We start from the raw sequence: 21,331 nt of genomic DNA on the forward strand, positions 1-21,331 counted from the left end.
CGGAGCAGTTACAGCGCAACACTTCAGCATGTGCTGCAATTGGCCCCGTAGTCCCTGCTGCTGGGCTGTGTGGACAAGCCCTGAAACACAAGGTGGGATTCTCCAATCTGCCTAGGGAAACTGAGTCCCGATTTCTTAGCTGGCTTGGATCACCTCAGCCAGGAGGGACATTCTTCACTTGCATTAGTCAGAGCTTTGGAACCTGCCCTTCTCCCAGTCCAGCCAGAGTGAAGCCAGGTGGACCATGCCCTGCCTGCTGGCAGCGCTGCTTGGATCCCAAGTGACACAGGAGATGATTCAAGTGCTAGCCCAGGTACAGGGGCAGAGAGCTCCGGCTGTCCTCACTCAACCATTCCACAGAAAAGTGGCTCACTGGACAAGCCAAAGGAACAACTTCCTCCCTGCCAGCTCTTTTCCCTCTTGGAAGGCAGGTTCCACAGGCCACATGCTGCGCCCTGGGACCCCAGCGCATGCACCAGGAGTGGGCTCTGCATAGGTGCAGCTGATTAAAACCTAGGGCTCAATGCTGGTGCTGATGCACAGAAAGGAACAGCCCCCATTCCCTCCCCAGGGCAGAGCTGGCCCCACAGAGCCAGCAGACTGTGTCTCTTAGCCACAGGAGTCAGCAGCTCTGACAGATGCCCCCACGGAGATAAAGAAGAGGCAGCGATTTTTAGTGTCATTTTGAGCAGCAGAACTGCACTTAAAACGACAACACTTTGCTTTTGAATGCTGATAAAAACAAATGATCCCAATTTGCTTTTCATACTATGTCCGGGTTATTTCAAATCACACCGGCTCAGCACTCTGACAATGTTGCTATGAAACAAAGCATTTTCTTTACAGCTCAACCAGAGATCAGCCTTCCACCCTGGGGGAGAGATTTAACGCTGCTTTCATCTGGCTCCAGGGAGGGGAGATCCTCAGACAGGTGAATACTTGCGTTGGGGTTGGTTTACTCTTCAATTCCAATGACACACACACACTTGGAAGAAAGGTAATTTAAAAAAAATCCTCCACTCCTGCCTCTTCAGTGAAGGTGTATGAGCTTCTACTAACCATCTCCAAGACCTCCTAGAGATCCTCCAACATCCAGACTTGACACCACTAAGGTAAAAGAAACCTATAGGACATACATCACTCCAAAGCCGCCTTTATCCATCACAAAGCTGCACAACAGAGCAGAAATCCAGAGGCTACAAATCCAGAGGCAGGGTGGGGTATCCTACGTTAGAAAGAGCCTCACCTTAGAGAGAAGTCAGCAGGCATGCCCAGCAGGTCAATCAGAAGGATGCTCTGGGCAAGATCTGTTCACTTCAAACCACGAATCTATACAGCTGGGGAGAGAGAGACTACCGTCATTTTGTACCCACGGAGCAGGTAGTGAGCTCGCTCTGCTAGGTGCCTCCTTCAGCTCAAACTGCTTCATACGGCAGCTTCTCTAGAGGAGATGCCCAGAATTCTCAGCCCAGCGCTGTCAGCTGAGTGCTGGGAGGGAAAGACTTGCTGAGCAGGTGGGAGGGACACCCTGCATCATTGCACCCGAGGTAGAAAACTGGGGTACAGGAGACTCTGCTGTAGGTTTGTGAGGTGGCCCAGGGGGATGGCTTGCTCTGGCCATACCAGCAGTCCTGCTTCAGCACCCAGGGTGGCCAGTGTTCGGAGAGGAAGAGTGGGCCTGTGGTCAGGGCACTAGCCAGGCACTCAATAGAGCAGGTTCAATTCCCTGCTCCTCCACAGACTCCCTGCGTGTCTGGACAAGTCCCCTAGTCACCCTGCATCTCAGTTTCCCTTTCTGCCCAATGGGGGCCTGCCCTGCCCCCCAGGAGGATAGATCCACTGAAGACTGGGAATTGCTCAGATAACCCAGCGATGGGGCTCAGATAGACAGAAGGTTGCCAAAAAGGCCACGTTCCAGAGCCTTTCGCTCACTGCTGGCGGGTTTGTTCGCGCTGCTGCTTTGTCTCAGCGTTGTGGGCACAGACGGTGAGTTATGCGTACACCACACACGCGGCTTGGCCATCGCCATGAAGGCGGGTCCTTGGAGCAGGCTCAGGACAGGTGCCCCTGGGCCTGGCTCACAGCCTCCCCTGCCTTAGTGGCCTGTCCTGTTCTACTCTGGGGAAATGCCAGACACTGATGGGCTCTTCCAGACACACTGCCTGGTGCCGCAATGCCAGCAGAGCTCACGAGCTGAGCAGGGTCAGGACCTGCCTAGACTGGAGGCTTCATGGGAGAACTAAGGGTGCTATTCCTTGAGGGGGCCCAGGGCTCGGCCAACAGCCCAGCATGGTGCTAGGGGGCGCCGTGCCACTGGAAGGATGTCCGGCTGAGGGGCTGAGTTCATGAGGTCTCATCCCCTGGGGATACCTCTAGCGTTAGCTGGCGAACCAGGAAGTCCTCTGAGAGGCTTTGACTGCACTGCTGCAGCCAGGAGCAAACAGGGCACCGCTGGACACTATGCAGATGTGTGTGGGAACATTTGCTTCGTAGCCAGGAGCTCAGCATTGAGCAATGGGGTATGGGAAGGGAAATCGATTCCCGCTGGGAATGCAATGGACCCCACTCGCCTGTCCTATCCATTTCCCCCAGGTCCCTTCCCCAACAGTGCGGGTCAGCAGCCGGCCCCCGCAGCCAGTGTGGGACTCTGCCCAGCTCCCGGGGGTGCAGCCAGGGCTCCCCAGCACTTTGCAGCCATCGAAGCCTGGCAATGAACACGTGGCGCAGGGATCATCACCACTGGCAGCGAGGGCCACAGTAGCATGGGGAAGGGAAGGACCTGAGGCCACCCAGTTAGTCAGTGGCAGTGCTGGGAACAGAGCTCTGTTTGAGATGAGGTGGAGGGGAAAAGGGGGCTGCAAGCACAAGCCCTGGGCAAGTGGGATGTGGGAGGGTTTGCCCAGGGCTTGCCCACTAGCAGCCGTTCTGCAGAGGAAGCACTGAGCCAGCCCTACCCCTTCCTTCAGCTCCCCAGGAAGCGACACGTGCCCGGCCAGGTACCTTTTGTGATAAATGCACAGGCAGGGCAGCCTGGCTATCGTGTCCCCCTGCAGAAGTTCCTCCAGGCAGATCACGCACTCGCCCGCGTCTTTAGTCAGCACATCATCTAAAAGGGGCCGAAAGAGGAGAAATGAGGAGGGAGGCAGACAGCGCGCCAGGCAACTGCCATCCCCAGCGAGCAGCTCCTGCAGGCTGTGCACCAGCCCCCCGCGCCACCCTGCAACTCTGCCTGCTCACCCCCCATGCTGATCACTACAGGCATGGGGGACTCTGGGCGCTAGGGCCCTGCAAAGGCTTCTGCATGGGGTGGGTGGGGAACCAGATGCTGGATGCACACAGTTGGCATCAGTCACATCTCCATGCAGCTCTGACCCCAGGATGGATGTGAACAGCCCTCTGCCCCCCAGTAAATTGACAGGGCCCCCCAAACTGGAGCTGGCTCAATAGCCAGGCTGGCTGCAGGGCCAGGAGCCTCTCCCTTTCCCCACAGCCCACCCTATTCCCCTCTGGACTGGCCACGCAGGTCCTGGGCCCCTTGCACAGAACAGGTGGCAATCCACATCCCCACAGAATGCTACATGGCCCTGATCATTGGGGGCACCAGGGGAGTCCTGCACCCCTGGGGGTGCATACTGAGTAACTGTCTTTTTACTGCCCTGTGCAGACACAAAGAAAACCTCAAAGCACCTTGCGAGCTAATGAATCATTGTCCCTGGGTCACCAGAGGGCAAAGTGAGGCACAGAGTGCCCTGGCCAAGGCCACACAGGACAAAGGTAGATAACCAGACTCCCCAGCTCCCAGCCCATCCCTCCTACCTGCACAGAGCATTAGACACAGCCACCGCAACATGAAGGCTCCTCAGCCAGCTTTAGCAGCCATGCCAGAGCCAGGCCCAGCAGGAAATGGAGGTCACCAGCCACTCCTTCACCCCCAACTGCCAGCCCTGCTGCCCAAGGGCCCTTCTGTTTGGCAGGCCAGCGGCTGATCCAGGGAAATAAGGCTGCACCTGGTCTCTGAAGCAAATCGGGCTGCAAGCAGGGGTGCTGCCTGGAGCCTTGCCTTGCGTCACCTGGACGCCCGCCAGGCAGGGAAGCGGGTCTATTGCCAGCGCAGGGACCTGGCTAGCTCTGAGCCACACCAGCGAAGGACAAATGAGCACCCCCTGCTCCCAAAGGGCTGCTTTCTCCAGTGGCTGGGCACCAGGTTCTGAGAGCAGTGTGCTGGGGGGGTGAGGAGGCCCCCAGTGTTTGGACAAGAGGGCAAAACTGTTGGCCCTGAGATTGTGCCGGCAGCACCCAAGGCCTGGCAGGAAGAACACAGGATCTCTGCGCTCTGCTCCCCGGCACAGACCAAAGTGCCTAGCGATGGCACACCAGCCGCTCTGTGCTCAATTCCCCAGCCCATCTGGCCAGGAGGCAGGAATCCAACTGCTAGCTAGGCACAGCGCCTGCCCTACAGCCGGGCAAACGCCGGCGAATGAGGCAAAGCCACCCCCAGAGAGCCCAGACACTGCCTGCTTCAGCCCGCTTCCGAACTTGCGCTGCTTTTTCCATGCCAAGAGCACATCAGCTGGGCCCCTATGCGGGCTCTGCCCATTAGAACTGGGTCTCCGAGTCATTCAGGAGATGAGCATGGGAATCGCAGACTAGTTGGCAACTCCGGCCGTGGCTCAGTCCCATGCCCCTTGGGGGAAGCATGGGCTGGACTGGAACGGCAGGAGGCTGGCGCAGCTGTGCGGGGAGCCTCAGCATGGCAAAGGCTGCTCAAGCAGTGCTATCGGCTCCACATGCTCACAAGGGCCAAAACCAGCCTTGAATTCACGCGCTCCCATGAGCCAGCGCAGGCAGCTCTGTGTCCTTGTGGGGAGTGGTCGGGGGTGGAGGAGACCATGCAGATGCCGTTGTTAGCATGCTGGCAGCAAGCCGGCCGCCCCCTCTCCTGGGACTGCAGTCTCCTTGCTGTCCCCGTCCCCGTCCTGCCTCCCAGAGTGTGGACAGGCAGCCTGCCGAGACCTGACACAAGGAGCTCCCGGGCATGGACTGAGGGCAGCAGCTCTTAGTGCAGGGCACAGACCTGCCAGCCTGGGCTGGGGCTTTGCAGAGACAACCCAGCCCCGGCTTCAGGAAGCCAGAGCCAGTCCTACCCCAGAGCATACCACGCCCCTGCACAGGAGTTTCTGGAGACACAGTGGGGGGGGGGGGCAGGGAAATGCACAGGAGACGATCAGGCTAGGGCCTCTGTGGTCTCAGTGCCAGGGTGAACAGCCCCTCTCAGATCGTGGTGGGGGCCAGTAGCTCCGTGCAGCGCCTGAGGAGGGCTTTGGGTGCAGGTATAAACATTTTGCCAGGGTCTGGGCTGCACACCAGCCCTGAGAGCTCTGCCTGCCTGCTGCCGCCTTCGGGAGCCATGCACAGCCCTGCATTTCAGCACCGATATCTCTCACCCTCACCCAAACAGCTCTGTCGGCTCTGTCCCCATTCCGCTCACTATGGGCAGAGCAAATCCTGTCACGCCCAATGCTGCAGAGGGGGCCCTCGACAGCACCGGGCCGGCATTAGCCCTAGCAGGAGGGATTCCAGGCCACACCTGCCAAGAAGGCACCGCAGGGAAGGATATAATTTAAGCATCTATCTGCCAGAGCGTTCAGGGTGTCTGGCCGTCAGCTCCCAGCCACTGCAGGGACTGCTGCCAGAACAAGGGCTGCAGGGGCTCCCAATGCCTCCCTTCCCAGCCACCCCAGCAGGAAGCATCCGAAAACGCTACCCCCACTCGGGCCCAGGGGAGTGATGCTGGCTGGGCTGGGGAGGGAGCTCAGAGCTGTGTCACTTCAGCAGAAGGTGCTGCAGAGAGCAGGGCAGACAAACCCCACTGTCCCAGCCCCGGCTCTCGGAGCAGGAACACTGCAGGGAAAAGAGGCAGAAGCGCTGGCTGCTAGAACAGGTCTGGCAAACAGGAGCAGGGGACAGGCTTGCTTGGCTGATTCCCAGAGCCCCACAAGGGGCGGGGGCTGCTCCGGGGGGGAGGCAGGGTGATGAGCCAGAGCAGGGAGCTGCCCAGCAACAATGAAAGCGCTCTCTAATCCATCACCCTGGGAGGAGGGGGATCCAGCTTGTGATGCAGAAACAGTCTCCTCCCCCTGACCTGATTTCCAGCTCCCAGAGACCCAGCCCCGGCTCACAGCGCGCCAGAGACTCCCATGTGATGGGGAAGGTGTGGTGCCAGTACAGTCCTGACACAGACAGCTAGACCAGATTGCACGGCACCGGCAGGAGGGTGCGGAGGAGGAGGTGGCACCTGACAGCAGCCTCGTGCTCCCCTGGTATTTCGCCCCAGTCCTAGCAGGGGGCTAACCAGAGCACAGCCTGCCTAGCTGTGGCCCACTCCATCACCGAGAGGGGGCAAGGCTGCCCCTATTTCCCATGGCAGGTTCCCTCCCCCAGAGCTGGGAGGCAGCACCAGCAAGGAACGCGCAGGGCTGGCACCAAAGCAGTCTCCCTGCAGCCAGCCCCATGCTCATACCTGCCAGCTGCCCCGAGATACACCTGGCTGCTGCCCCGGAGATCCCTGGCACTGCTACCCCGCTAAGATCAGGAACACCCCCAGTGCCTGCACAGCGACTGCTCTACTCAGAGCACCGGGCCAAGCTTCCAATCCTGGCTGATGGGCAAGTGCCACCCCCCAGCAGAGAGACTGCCAGCTCCATGCCATTCTGCCTTGCAGGGCTCTGACCTGGGCTGTCAGGTGGGCGCTGCCTGAGGGAGCTGAGCCACCACAGAGCTGAGACGCCCTGGCCAGCGTGGCTCCTGCTGCAGTGCCCATGAGCCCTGAGTGAGGTGCTCAAAGCCATACAAATGCCCGAGCCAGGATTAGAACTCAGGACTTCCTGGTTCTCAGCCCCAGGCACAAGCCTCCTGTCACCTCTGGCCCTCATGCCTAACCCCCCATCCCGCTCCTTTCAAGCGCACCCTCGCCCTGGCACCCACTGCCCAGCTCCTCTCCTCACACTCTAGGTGCCAGGAGCCCATCTCTATCCATGGGGGTCACCACGGCAGCAGGGCAGCCCCTGGCCTGGGCCCTGCCCATGAATCCCCCACCAGCCTGCCAGCACCAGTCCACAGACACTGCTACCGTGGGAGTGACTCCAGAGGAGATCACACTGGCCTCTGCGGGACACAGCACTGTTTTTTCAGTGACTGATGGCTGGCTGGTTCCCCACCCCACACGCTGCTCAGCTCCCTCCTGCCCCAGTGACGGCTCACCCCCGACCCTCCCACAGCTCCCAGGCCAGCCCGCCATAGCTAGCCGGCCTAGTAACTTGCTATCGCCTTCCACGGCTCTGCCAGCATGTCCAGCCTGGACAGCCATGCCAGAACCTGCATTCACCCCTTCCCACTTTCCCCGCGATCTAACCCGCACAGCCACTCTCTTCTCCTCCAAGCAACCCTCACGGGTGCTGGCTATAGCTGGACAGGTGCGGAGCTGCGGCTGCCTCCTGGCCATACCCCAAGTACAGACCACAGGCAAGCAGGCCTCCGTAGCTCACCCAGCTGTGCCAACCCCCATTTCCCTGGGCAGCTCAGGGATAGGCTGGACAGAGTCCAGGGCAAGGGGGCCCTGCTCCTGCTGTACCAGAGCATAGGCGACTGCTGCCAGGGAGGGCAGCGTGGGCTGGCACCACTGCCCCAGGCTCCACCTGGCCTCTGTGCTGAGGTCTACAGCCGCAGGGCAGTTGAACTAGCAGGGTTCACTGCCCTGAAAATGAAACAGATGCACAGGCCCAATGCCCAGAGCCGGGGCTCCAGGCTGCCCACCTTGGCAATGCCAGCTTAGCCAGGGTGAGCGAAGCAAAAACACCAGTGTTTAACTCAGCTTGTGTGCCCCAAGTGCCAGTGCAGCCACGCTTTGCATCACCTCCTGCCTTTACCGGTTGGGCTACTGCCAGTTGGCAAATCCCTGGCGTTCCTGGGATGAGGCTGTGGGGGGGCTGGCTCCGGGGTTTTATCTCTTCGTTTGCACAGCGGCAGTGCCAGTCGTGGAAGCCAGCAGGGCTGCACTCTAAGCAGTTTACGCGAAAGACTCGGGATGCTGGCAAGTCCCCAGTGGGGTTCCTGCACTGGGCTCTGGGGACCTCGGATTTAAAGGGAATAGTTACAAATCCCATTTCCTTGCCCGGCTGCAGAGCCAGGTCCCAGTCAGGCTCTGAACAGTGGGGAAGGGGGCTGTGCGAGACCAAACGACAGGGAAACAGCTCAGTGGGTGTCTTTATGTAAGCGCCACAGAGAGGGAGGGTTGACCAAGGGTCATTAAAGGCAGGCCCTGCTCTCCCGGCCATGTCGAGCAAATGTGGGTCCTGGGGACAGGGCCTGGAAAGCACTAGGCCCACCCGTGCTGCAGCACGGGTGCAAGCCAACAACCACATTTGGCCTCTAGGACTTCAGGAATCATGCTCAGTCCAGTCCGGAGGGTCCCTACCCACGCTCTGCTAGGACCCATAGCAGCACGTTTTGGGTCTCTGAGCAGCAGGGAGACAACCCAGCTAGTTTGCTTGCATGGCAGAGCGGGGGCTGGCTAGAAATGGGTGTGTTCTGGCGCAGATGCTCTGCTGCCAGTTGCCCTCCTCCTGCTCAGCCAGCCGAGTGCACTCACAGCCAGTCCAGGCTGGACAAGGCTCCGCCCAGCCCAAGACCTGGGCGCATCCTGCCAGGCACTGCAGGCTTCTGCGCAATTCCTGAATGAGCCTTGGGAAGCGTGGAGTGCAGCTGGGCCCCTCTGCACGCTGGCTGCCCTGTGAGCTTTACACAAGGGAGCTGCTCGCTCCAGGTCTGGCTGCAGCTAGGGCCAGTTTCTGCTAGGATTTCACAGCTGTGCAGTGTGCCCAGAGGAAGGTTTCCCATACCCAAGCAGGTTGTCTGGTGGTCACTGTGCCCTGTAGGGGCGGGGATACACAGGCACATTCAAGTGGAAGAGGACCTGGCTGAAGAGTTAAAATATTGATGCCCAGGTAAATAGGCAAGTTGATTGCAATGGCTCCTCTGGGAAACAGTGCCCATAGAATGCCCTCCAACTCCTAGCGTGCCACACAACCTCACCCAGCATGACACTGCAGCTGCCTCTGGGGTGGAGCACAGCCTAACAGTGCACAGCCATATCAGTTGATTCCTGGACAGAAAGTGAGGACTACCAAATGTAACTGAAACTGCAGGGGGTTTCCAGCTGGAGTGTGGCCAGGGTAACTGGGCAATGTTGATTGGAAAGGCGGTACCTCCTGCAGTACCGAGCCCCTAAAAACATGCTCTGGCGCTGGGTCACTCAGCTCCCGCTCCCTGCTTGTTCACCAGCCCCACTTCACCGGAGGTCTCCTTGTGAGTACAGAACAGGACTGACACTTGTAAGAGCCCCCAAAATCCCAGCCCAGGGCTGCAGCCATTCCTCCAGCACCCACCACACTCTAAACTGCTTCAACACCCTTACGGTGGCAGCTGAACAAACCCAACGGCACTGCAGTGAGAAACTCCCCCAAGGAGAGGAGCAAACACACAAACTGTGTGTGGACAACACTATGCCAACAAGCTACAAGAGCAGAAAGATCATAGCTGAGAAGCAGGCAAATTACTCGGACACAAGTATGGCCAGATTCATTCCCCCAGTCCCCTTACTACCTTGGTTTCCAGGCAGCTCATTCCACACCATTCTGTGAACTTCAGCAATCTCTGCACTACATTATTTTGCCTTGAGTTCCCCACCATGGCTGGCAGCAGGGTGGAGAGATTTAAATCAAAGCCATTTAAATCACCAATTTTAATCATGATTTAAAGCAGCAAGCAGGAAACCTGAGCTTAAATCATTAATTTTAATTGTTTTAGATTTTTACTTTTAAATTATTTTTCTAGGGAAAGGTTGAGTCTCATTCACTGGTGACCACTGAAACATGGATCTGCAGCCAGATATATGCTTTACATTGCTTTTGAGATTCCTTTTTGCTAACCCAGAGGGTAGCACTAGCTCTGTACACATTTAATTACTCGTGGGGGAATTCTGTGTGATTGCATGCATGCATGCATAATTTATGAGCCTTAAATATTTTTATTTTTTTGTGCAGGAAAAAAGCTTGTCAAAATGTTGCTGCAGTTCTGCCTCTTGCCCACCAGATGGCGCTGTGGCAACAGACCAAGCAGCAGCTCCCAGCCAGCTGGTGAAGAGAACGAGCCTGCCTTCTTCACACAGCCTGTCACACCAGGTCAGGAGACATGGGCTATGGGGAGACAGTGTGTGGCTGCTGGGGGATCATCAGGGCTAGTGGGCGAGGAGGGACTGGGCAGGGGCTGAATGGGAGTGGAGGCACAGGGCCACAAGAGGGAGGGAGGTGCAGGGCCATATGGTGATGGGGAGGGGTGCAGAGCCACATAGGGAAAGGGGAGTGGCTGAGTGGGGGCACACAGACATATGGGGACAGGGGAAAGGGTACAGAGCCACATAGGGACAGGGGGAGGGGGTGTCTGAATGGGGGTGGAGGGACACATGAGGACAAGGGCAGATGTACCTGAAAGGGTGAGGCTAGGGGTCAGCCAGGTCTACATGAGGGAAGCTCCTTAACAATCGCTTCCTGTCCCCCCTCAAAACACCTGTTCCAGACTTTTCCCACCCATACACAACATTCCTCCAAGTTCACAACCAGGCTCCCTCCCAGCAATTACTTCCCTCTCCCTCAGCTCCTCCATTACCCGACACCCCAAGCCTTTGCACTGCGGCTGAGGGGTGCAGGAAATACGGTGTGGTAGTGTAGTTTGAATTACTTATTAATCAGAGTTCTGTATTATTATGCCTAGTACGGAATCTACTTGTCAAAAAAACATTTCCCAAATGGTTTTTTTTGTCTGTATTGTTATAGACATACTTGCTGACAGGTACTTTGAAATAAATAATTGAAAGTGGTGTGATTATATTGTGCTATTTTGACAAAATATGCAGTTTTGCAGAAATTTAAAATACTGTGCACAGAATTCCCCCAGGAATAATGACATTTATTTAAGCAACTTACATAACTTATCCTAAAATTTATTTATTCCATTTCTTAATTTTTACATTTAGGGTGTTAGAAAATGTTAAATGATGCGTTTCCTATTCACTAGATTAATTTTTTAATTTGCGATCGGGATAGAAATTCAAAGTTAAAAATGCACAAAACCAGCATTTTAAGGTTCTGGTGGTGTTTTATTAACAAACAACTATGGCCACCTTAAAAATGCTGGCTACTTAAGAAAGATTTTTTGGAAAGTTTATCAAAATATGTCTTGCATTTAAAACTGACTGATCTACAAACAAAGGCAGGATAATCTGTAGTTAAGGAATTGTACTGATTGTTTCTGGCCACCAGGTCCTTCAAGATTTTAGAACTAGCAGAACTCATCCTTTCATACTTAGGTTTTATTCGTGGATTGGAAGAGGAAAACAAACCTTCCTGCTTTTTCAACTGCCAATTGGTTTTTTCCATTTTGAATGAACTCGCCATTGAACTGACCAGGTCGAATAAAGTGAAATGAGGAACATATTCCTGCCGCACTTGCAGAAGAGGCTATTGCTGGCAAAAGCTGGTTTAGCACTTCAGCAAACGCTGGTTCCAGGTCCTTCGCTGATGATTTCCAGCAGGTCAGGGGATTTACTTGCTTTAAAACTTGGCAGCAACCACGTACCGCTTAATATTAAATTTAAATGATAATAGATGTAGGCCTTGATGTAGGCTGTCAATTTCAAATTTTAAAAGTTTGATTTTGATAAAACAATGGGATTTTTATCCCCCCGGGCTGGCAGCAGTGGACGGGCCAGTGCAGACAGCTCCAGATGGTGGCTAGAAGTTTACATATCCCTGCCTGGAGCAGCTCTCCACACACCACAGCAGAGATTAAAGCGCCCAGCCCCTTGCTCGTACCCAAGCTCTCCACGTGGGAGCTCTGCTCCTGGGCCTCATCACTGGCTCCCCTCTTGGTGCCCATGCTCCAACTTATAACCATGCCCACTCCACCTGAGCCAGCTGGCACCCAGGAGGCAGCCTCCCTCAGAAAACCTGCTGCCATGGGTCAGCCCGGCTCATCACAGGACATGGCAGGGCTGGAATCCCTACCTGCTGCTGCCATGAGGACCCAGACTGGGGAGCCCACCACGCTGGGGAGAGACTGTGCTGAGTGGGAGCTGCTGTTAACAGACTCCTTGCCTCTGCAGCAGGCCCTGATCTTGCATGGATACATGCCACACTGGCAGGTGCGGGTGCTCTAACACCAGTCTCTGGAAGCGTGCAGGCTGCACTGCTGGGTCACCTGTCTCTATGCACACCTGCCAGGGCCCTGCTTGCCTGCAAAGTCTACCCCCCACACTAGACTCAGGGCCCTACTGAGTGCCAGCCATGGGGGAGGCTGTCCGTGGACAGGAGCCCCTTCCTGACACCCTGACCAGCAGCACAGCTTCGCCAAGGGACAGGAGCCCCACTATCACCACTGCACAGTGAGGCAGAGTGCCCAGTGCATGGGCATGCAGACCATGGCAAAGCAGGGCAGGAACGGACGTACCCATGGCAGTACGCAGACATCGGATCAGAACCAGGTCTGACTCTCAGCTTGCTGGGCCGTGAGGGAGCAGCACGAGCCAAGCGGCAGAGTGCGTATCCTCACCTCCTGCAAAGGGGCACACGCTGGAGAACCTACTGCTCGGCTGGACAGAACGTGCTGTGAAGGGGGATGCTCCAGGGCCTGAGTGGCAGGCAGACCTGGAAGGGCTGGGCATGCATGGAGGCAGCACACAGGCAGAGCCCAGGATGCCAGCAGTTGAGATAAAGAAAGGAAGTGACCGAGGTCAGCATGAGGGAGAGGACACCCAGCCAGAGCCAGACAACTGCTCTGGCGGTGTCAAAACCCCAGCACCCTAAGCAGACTGCCAGTAGGGTGAAGGACAAGGACGGCAGGGACATGCTGAAACCAGCGCGCCTGTCTCAGGTCGGGAGCCACGTGGAATGCAGGAGCTGTGCAGGATCCAGAAATGGGAGTAGCAAAGGGCAGCACGGCAGCCAGGGCACCAGCCAACCTCAGGGGAACACCACCAGATCACAGCCTTGCCCCGTTCCCACCTATAGACTGACACCAGCTTCTAATGCTCAGCGCTGCACCCAGCACCCCTGCCCCAGGTGCAGGGGAGGCTCTAGGCATTTTGCCGCCCCAAGCACGGCAGACAGGCTGCCTTTGGCGGCTTGACTGCGGGAGGTCCGCCGAAGCTGCGGGACCAGTGGACCCTCCACAGGCAAGCCGCCGAAGGTTGCCTGCCTGCCGCCCTCGCGGCAACCGGCAGAGCACCCCCAGCGGCTTGCCGCCCCAAGCACACGCTTGGCGTGCTGGGGTCTGGAGCTGCCCCTGTCCGGGTGAGAGGCCAAAGGTGCAGCTGGAAAGGAACGGAGGGCTGCAGGACTAACTGCAGGAGGTGGCGGAGCACTGACAGAGCTGCTCCTCATGGGTATAGTGATTGACTGTAGGCCTGTAGTGATTTACAGGTGGGCTGCCGGAAGTGGCACATTGGACTATCAGGGGGACATGAACGTTAAACACATTTCCACTGGTCCCTCGACCCACCTGCCGAGCCCCAAGCTCAGCACGCTGCAGCTCCCTGGCTAGCTGGCATCACAAACACCTAGCCCAGCGTGGGGAGCACGACTCCAAAATCACAGGGAAAACACCCCCCATGAACGTGGCCTCGGCTGGGAAGCAGAAGAGGATTGGGGCTGCAGGTAACAGCCTGAAGCTGTGAAGTCTGTGACTGAGCTGGGAGCTGAAACAGGTTTTTGCACTGAAAAAGCATCAGCTTCTCAGATCACCTTGAACACGTATTAACATCACCCCCCTGCCCAGTCTCTGCAGAAAGATGGCTGGGAGGCCGATCGCACCAGAGGCTGCAGCACAAATGCTGTGCTGTGTCCGTCTGCAGGACTCTCCCCTCTGTCACCCGTGCCCAGCCCCTCCACGCTCCAGACTTAGCTCCACCTGCCACAGCTGCTCACTGCCAAATCTGTGCAGGCAGCTCTCTGCTGCTAACCCCCCTGCACATTGGGATGGGTGGGACCAGACAATCTGCGTTCACTGCACTCTGCCCACCCCGATCCACTGTCCTTGGGTCCCAGGCCCACTAGTCTTCTTGTGCCTGCCATTCACACAGATGCCAGGAGCACATGACTAACCCCCCCGCAGACACAGCCGGTGCGCTCCCTATGGCTGGGATGACACACAGGGAGATAGGGACTCCTTGTGGACTGAAGGACCAGCAGCACAAAGGAGAAGGGGTCCCCACGCAGAGGTTCTCAGAGCTGCCTGGCCAAGGGCATGTGAACGAGGCACCTGGTGAAGGGGGGTTGGGGTGGGAGAACAAGTCCTTTGAGTACAACCTACAGGACCATGGAACGAGATGGGGGAGCCCTCATCCAGGTGGCAGGCTAGGCTGCATGAGCACTTCCTGTGGCACAACCGCCTACTCGGGGATTATGGGGATGGGCCCTTCCCAATACCAGACATGCAGGAATTCCTCTGGCCCATGGGACAGAATCAGGGGCTTGGGGCAAGTGCTTAGCGCTCACAGCCTGGGAGCAGGCCAGGCCCAGACTGCCCTCATGGGCACTGCACAGACCAAACCCACATGCCACCCACATGGCACGGCACCAGGCACTCCTGCAGGTGGGAAGTGGGTCACCTGGACCACACAGCATCTTGATTGGCCTAACTTGATTACCCAGCCAGTTCCAATCCCCAGTGTTCAATTCCTCACTGAGACCAAATCACTGGGAGAAACAAAGACACCAGAGTGCCCTGTGGACACCCACACCCCACAAATGCTTTGGGAGAAAAGCACAAGGCCTGCCCTCCCCAGATGCTACACTTGAGGGTTCTGCTCCCAGCACAGCCTACATCTAAGGCTGCCCCTGTCTTCTTCCCCGACACTCCTCCATCCCACTCCCACCTGGCAAGGCAAAGCTCTGCACAGTGCAAGCCAACAGGGTTGATCCTCAGCCCCAAACCCCACATGTGAGACCCAGCTGGCTTCCCCTCCCTCCCCCGCACCCCACTGGGGCAGCTTTGGGAAGAGCCAAGTGAGGCTGGAGGTGGGCTGTGTGGGGAAGGGTGTTACAACCCCCAAGGGGGTGGAGAAAGGCCTGGGCACACAGGACTGACAGCCGGTTCGTCACCCCCAGCTGAAGAACTCAAGTGCGGCAGGAAGTCCCTGAGCTGGAAGCAAAGCAGGGGGAAGTCAGGCCCATGGGGCCAAGGGCACAACCAAGACAGGGGCAGCTCCTGTATCCAGAAGGTGGATAGAAGCAAGAGCCCTGGGTAAGCCAGGGGTGGGGCTAACTCAGAGCCCAGGAAAGCATTCGTCTGGGCATGCTCCCCCGGAGCAAGGCAACTCAGGCTGACCCCTCCAAGCCCAACAGCTGAGCCCTCTCACCCCACAGCAGCGAGGTGAGCCAGCGGTCTCTCCTGGAGAGACGCAGCACGTCTCACTACAATAAGGCTTTTCTCCGTGGCCTCGGCTGAGCTGCCTAGCGAACCCTCTGGCGTTTACTGGCCCTCCCTCAGGCTCGCGAGCCAGCTACTGCAGGCAAAGGGAGCCCTTACCGTTGTAGGAGAGGCGGGGCTTGCTCAGACACATGATAAAGTGCATTTCCATCTCGTCGGAAGCCACAGATTTGGAGCAAATTGGGCACTTGAAACCTGGAAAGAAGCAGAGGGAACCGCGATTAGACAACCTGCACCCCAACCCTACATATGGGAGCTGGGCTGCAGGCTTGCTGCTGCCAGACAGCAGGCCCTGGCATGCAGTAACTGGCCTGCTCCGAGCAGACAGCCAACACTGCTCAGGCATTAGCAAAGGCCCTAGCCAGGGCTGGTGGGGTATCAGACCTCCTACCACTGCACCTCACACACGAGATCCCTTAATTCCTCAAACACACTTCCCGGGATCCTCTACCCCACATCCCAAGAGCCCTTCCGTAACCACAGAACTCAGGTGCTTGGGAGACGCCAGTGACATTTCCCTACCTTTCTCATAGCCACAGTCCATTCCTTCCTGGGGGAAACGAGCAGATCAAGGACCAAGCTCCTTGCTTTGGATCATAAAGCTGCACCCTCTCCTTCATTTAGGAATCTCCCCGGATTATGCTAGTTTGGATGCATGCTGTCCAAAGCTCACCCCCAACAAGCAAAGAATGCAACATGGCCTCAAATATCTCCTGGCTTTCCTAGCCACGGCTCAGGAAGAGATCACAACTTTGGATTCCTCGATACGGACCCAAAGGAAGGGAACTAAGGCATAATATGTTTACCCAGAGAGTAATTAGCCACTGAAACAATTTAGCAAGGGTCGAGGTGGATTCGCCATCAGTGGCAATCTTTAAAATCAAGACTGGCTGTTTCTGGAAGACCTGCTCTAGGAATTACGATGGGGCGGGTCTCTGACCTGTGCTGTGCAGGAGGTCAGACTGCATGATCACCATGGTGCCTCCTGGCGATGGGATCGACGAATTTCACCACTGCCCTCTTTAGTGACAAGCTGTAGCACGCTCCCACGGGCCATGCTTCCGACATACCGTTCACCCTCCCCTCGCATCCCCCCACCTTCCTGATCTCTCCCCCATGTCTAGACTGAAGCCACCTCCACAGGTATCCTGGCTAGGAGAATTTCTCTCCCACTAAGTGGCATCAACCATTGTTTAATAACTCAGGCATTCCCATGCACTGAGAGCTAACCCCAGCAAACGGAAACAGGAAGTCTCTGTGGGAGGGGGAGGAGAGAGAGATCTGTGACCCCACTTTGATGGGAAAGCCTGTCCAATACCAGCCCCTCTGTGCCATTGCTCCTTCAGTAGTAGTAGCTCTGCAGCTGGCCTGAGATGCTGACGAGGGTCCCGTTGCTGGGTAGGCCCCAGCACAAATCCAAAGGGCTGAGGAACTGGCTGGCTTAGAGAGTTGATATGATGCTGTACAACATCCAGGCTGCCCTGCCAGTCCATCCTAGGTCAGCAGCGATGGAGGAGTCTTTGAACATTGTTCAGGGCCTGTGGGTTTCAGCCCAAAGGCCATTTTTGCTTCAGAGGGGCTCAGCAGGGGGTGTGGGGACAGTAACTCCCTCCCTCCCTCTGCCAGTCAGTCGCATTGCCCAAGGCTGTAGCTTGGTCAAGCAGCCCAGCATCAGAGACTCTACCAAACCCCACACCAAGTGAAACCAGTGGCTTGCAAAGCTTTGCAAGTTCCTAACACCTGTTGCTCAGAACAAGCCATGCTGTGAGTTACCACTTCACAGTTTCGGCTCTGAGCTTGTCCTCATGTAACAGGTGAGCAGTAGACTCCCTGAGGCAAAGCTTCTAGAGGCTGAGTTCTTGCAGACGTCTGCATAACACCTCCCCCTGGGAACTTTCCTGGGAAGCCACAGAACTTTCAAAGTTCACTTTTGTCTGACCCACTGTTTCAAACAGTCTTTTGAGGCTCAGAATACTTCCCAGAGTTTACATTAGTCATGGCTGCCCCCTAGGGACGTTACACAGTCTCACTACAATACATAACCATTTGCATTTTGAACACACTGAACTCCTAAAATACTTAAAACTTAATTCTTTTAAGGTTTGTCCAGGAAATTGCCATCTCTGTCACAATCTACCTGCCTGCAGTGTTGCTGCATTGGTCCCACGATATAAAAGAGACAAGGCGCGGGTGAGGTAATATCTTTTACTGGGACAACTTCTGTTAGTAAAGAGACAAACTTGAGTGCCCTGGAGCTCTCCTTCTAGTCTGAGGAAGATACTCAGAATGTCACATCTAAATACAAGGCGGACCAGATTGTTAAGCATAAGGAGTTAACGTGCCTTGCAAGAGACCATTCCAAATGAAGTGTGCTATTAACACCTCTGCAGGATAAAGGAGTTACTGGGTTACAGGTCATTGTAACGAGAGATAAAACCACCATGATTTTTGGTACCCAGTAGAATTATGAATTTCAGCTCTCAGGTCTTGGCTACACTGGCACTTTACAGCGCTGCAACTTTCTCGCTTAGGGGTGTGAAAAACACCCCCCTGAGCGCAGCAAGTTACAGCGCTGCAAAGAGCCAGTGTGAGTGCGGCTCCCAGCGGTGTAAGCTAATCCCCACGGGGAGGTGGAGTACATGCAGCGCTGGGAGAGCTCTCTCCCAGCGCTGGCGCTGCAACCACACTCGCACTTCAATCTCTGCCGCGGCAGCGCTGTATGGCTGCAAGTGTAGCCATCCCAACACCTTCAGAAGCTGAACCTGAGGGTAAGGTTTCCTTTGAGGAGGACGACTGAAGTCAGATATGGAGCAATCGTTTTTTGGTGTTTCTGTCTTATTTTTCTGCGTGACTTAATTTGAGCGCACACTGATTGTCCGATTTCCCCATATAGTTGCTGCACTGGGTGAGGTACACCATGTACTGTGATAGGCATGCACAGGACCCCTGGATCCTGAAAGGCGTGTTGTGGGCAGGGCCAGCTCTAGGTTTTTTGCAGCCCCAAGCAAAAAAACATTTTGGCGGCTGCCCCCCCCCCAGCCCTGAGCTCCCCCTCTGCCCACCAGTGCCCCCCCCCACATCCCCTGCCACCCCAACACTGGGCTCCCCCCCCAAACGTGGGATCTGCCACCAGCACACGGCAGCCGAGCCCTGGCCCAGCTGCGACTCTGTCCCCATACGGTGGAGCTGCTGGGTGGCATGGAGCAGGAGTACTTCCAGGTGCCGGTGCGGCTGCGGGGCGGCACGGAGAACAGGGTCCCCCTCCCTGGGCTTCACGGCGCTGCTGATGGCCAATATAGATCAGTTCGTGCTCACCACCCTCACCCCCGACATGCTGGTGGCTGAGGACCTGGAGAGCCCCCTGAACCTGCTGCTCTTCAGCCTCACGGTGCCGTGGCCCAGCCCTGGTGGGCGGGAAGGCAAGAATCTCCGGCTGCAGGGCTACCTGCTCAGCACAGACGAGCCCAGCCGGCCGCTCACCTCCTCACACACTCAGGGAGCCCCTCTCATCACCGCCTGGGCTTGGCTCCAGGGGACCCCGCTTCTCTCCTCTCACACACTGGGCAGGGCCACCCAGAGGATTGAGGGGGCCTGGGGCAAAGCAATTTCAGGGGCCCCTTCCATAAAAAAAAAATTGCAATACTATAGTACTGTATTTGGAAATGTAAAAAATAACTAGTGAAATACATTCAAAAATTAATTTGTAATAATTTGAAAATACACTAAATACATTCTTTAACAACATTAAATGCTTTACTGGTATGTATACATTTGCAATTACATAATGGGCTGTTGCTGGGTGATGGTTGGTGCCAATGGGCTGTCGCTGCCTGGGGCTGGTGCTGCTGTTGCCCAGGGCTGGGTGGGGATCTGGGATCTGGGTTGGGGAGTGCCCAGCTCACAGGGGCTGGGCTCAAGGATGTGGGGAGATGGGGTCGAGGGGTGTCCAGCTCAGAGGGGCTGAGCTTGGAGCTGGGGGTCAGGGCTGTGGCGAGGACAGGGCCAGGGAGTGTCCAGCTCAGAGGGGCTGGTCTCAGAGCTGGGGGTCTGTGCTGTGGGGGGGATGGGGTCGGGGGGGGTGCCCAGCTCAGAGAGGCTGGGCTCGGAGCTGGGAGTCAGGGCTGTGGTGAGGCTGGGGCCAGGGGGTGTCTGGCTCAGAGGGGCTGGTCTCAGAGCTGGGGGTCTGTGCTGTGGGGGGGATGGGGTCGGGGGGTGCCCAGCTCAGAGGGGCTGGGCTCGTAGCTGGGGGTCTGTGCTGGGCATGTGGGTGGGGTCGGGGGGTGCCCAGCTCAGAGGGGTTGGTCTCAGAGCTGGGGGTCTGGGCTGTGGGGGGGATAGGGTCAGGGAGTGTCCAGCTCAGAGGGGCTGGTCTCAGAGCTGGGGGTCTGTGCTGTGGGGGGGATGGGGTCGGGGGGGGTGCCCAGCTCAGAGAGGCTGGGCTCGGAGCTGGGGGTCAGGGCTGTGGTGAGGCTGGGGCCAGGGGGTGTCTGGCTCAGAGGGGCTGGTCTCAGAGCTGGGGGTCTGTGCTGTGGGGGGGATGGGGTCGGGGGGGGTGCCCAGCTCAGAGGGGCTGGGCTCGGAGCTGGGGGTCAGGGCTGTGGTGAGGCTGGGGTCAGGGGGTGTCCAGGCTGGGAATGTGGGTGGGGTCGGGGGGTGCCCAGCTCAGAGGGGTTGGTCTCAGAGCTGGGGGTCTGGGCTGTGGGGGGGATAGGGTCAGGGGGTGCCCAGCTCAGAGGGATTGGTTTCAGAGCTGGGGGTCTGGGCTGTGGGGGGGATAGGGTCAGGGGGTGCCCAGCTCAGAGAGGCTGGGCTCGGAGCTGGGGGTCAGGCTTGGGGGGTGCCCAGCTCTGGCCCCTTTCCATGCCGCTTACCCCCTCTCCCGGACAGCGCTGCAGCAGCGTGGTGTCTCCAGCGGGGCCTGAGTTCCCACTGCTCGGCTGCAGCTCGCAGCCCCGCCCCCTTACCAGCTGAGACACTGGGGGATGGGGGAAGACTGAGGCAGGGGGAGGCTCCGACATACTCGTGAGGGCCCCTGCGGGGCCATGGGCATGGGGAAGATTGCCCCACTTGCCCCTCCCCGCCAGGCGGCCCTGACTCTGGGACCCTTCTCACCGCCGCTGCAGCCCGGGCTCAGCTCCGGTGGACCCCGCCTCCCTCCCTCGTCCCTCTCACCACCGCTGCAGCCCGGGCTCGGGTGAGAGGGGCTCCCGGAATGTGTGAGGAGCTGGGGAGGGAGGAGGGGTCCTGCTGCCGCTGCCACTCCGAGTCTCCCCAGGGCGGCGCGGCGTTTCCCCGAGTGGGCTGTGCAGGGCGACGCCAGGCTGGGCAGGGGGTGCGGATCCCGGCTTGCATGCTGACAGGGTAAGTGGCTGCGCCAGGGCCGGCTCCTGGCAATGCCACCCCAAGCAAAAAAATAAAAATAAAAATAAGAAGGGGGTGGGGGAGTGCAGCCTCTAGCACATGCTTGGAGGGCTGGTGCCTAGAGCCAGTCTTGGTTGTGGGAGGTGTTGATCATCATAGCAGTGGAGATGTGGCTGCAGGTTTTGCATCTGTTGTTACAGCAGGGTCTGGTGCCACTATTAGTTGGTGTGTCGTGATCTGTGGGGAGCTTGCTTCTGATGAGCTTGGCGAGATTGTTTGAATGCCAGAAGAGGTGGTTTGGGAAAGGTTTCTTCCAGGACATGGTCACCGTCAAGCGTGGGCTGTAATTGTTTGATGATACCTCGCAGTGATACTGGCTTTATGTCTCAATAGCACAACTGGTAACCCATAACTCTCCTTTAAGGTGTTT

General features: G+C 57.3%; 1 protein-coding gene across 2 annotated transcripts in view; it reads right to left on the minus strand.

Moving 5' to 3' along the window:
* The window catches only part of ZNRF1 (zinc and ring finger 1), a 94,512-nt gene that overhangs the window by 2,144 nt on the left and 71,037 nt on the right, over positions 1 to 21,331 (minus strand). For both annotated transcript variants that reach the window (XM_030581509.1, XM_030581510.1), the window contains exons 2-4: positions 15,640 to 15,735; positions 3,001 to 3,106; positions 1,247 to 1,337 (exon numbers count right to left, since the gene is read on the minus strand). In XM_030581509.1, coding sequence (XP_030437369.1) covers positions 1,280 to 1,337; positions 3,001 to 3,106; positions 15,640 to 15,735 — 260 coding nt within the window. In that variant the 3' untranslated portion in view covers positions 1,247 to 1,279. The remainder of the gene's footprint in view (positions 1 to 1,246; positions 1,338 to 3,000; positions 3,107 to 15,639; positions 15,736 to 21,331) is intronic.

Source organism: Gopherus evgoodei, chromosome 12 (assembly GCF_007399415.2).
Source record: "Gopherus evgoodei ecotype Sinaloan lineage chromosome 12, rGopEvg1_v1.p, whole genome shotgun sequence".
NCBI classification, from domain to species: domain Eukaryota; kingdom Metazoa; phylum Chordata; order Testudines; family Testudinidae; genus Gopherus; species Gopherus evgoodei.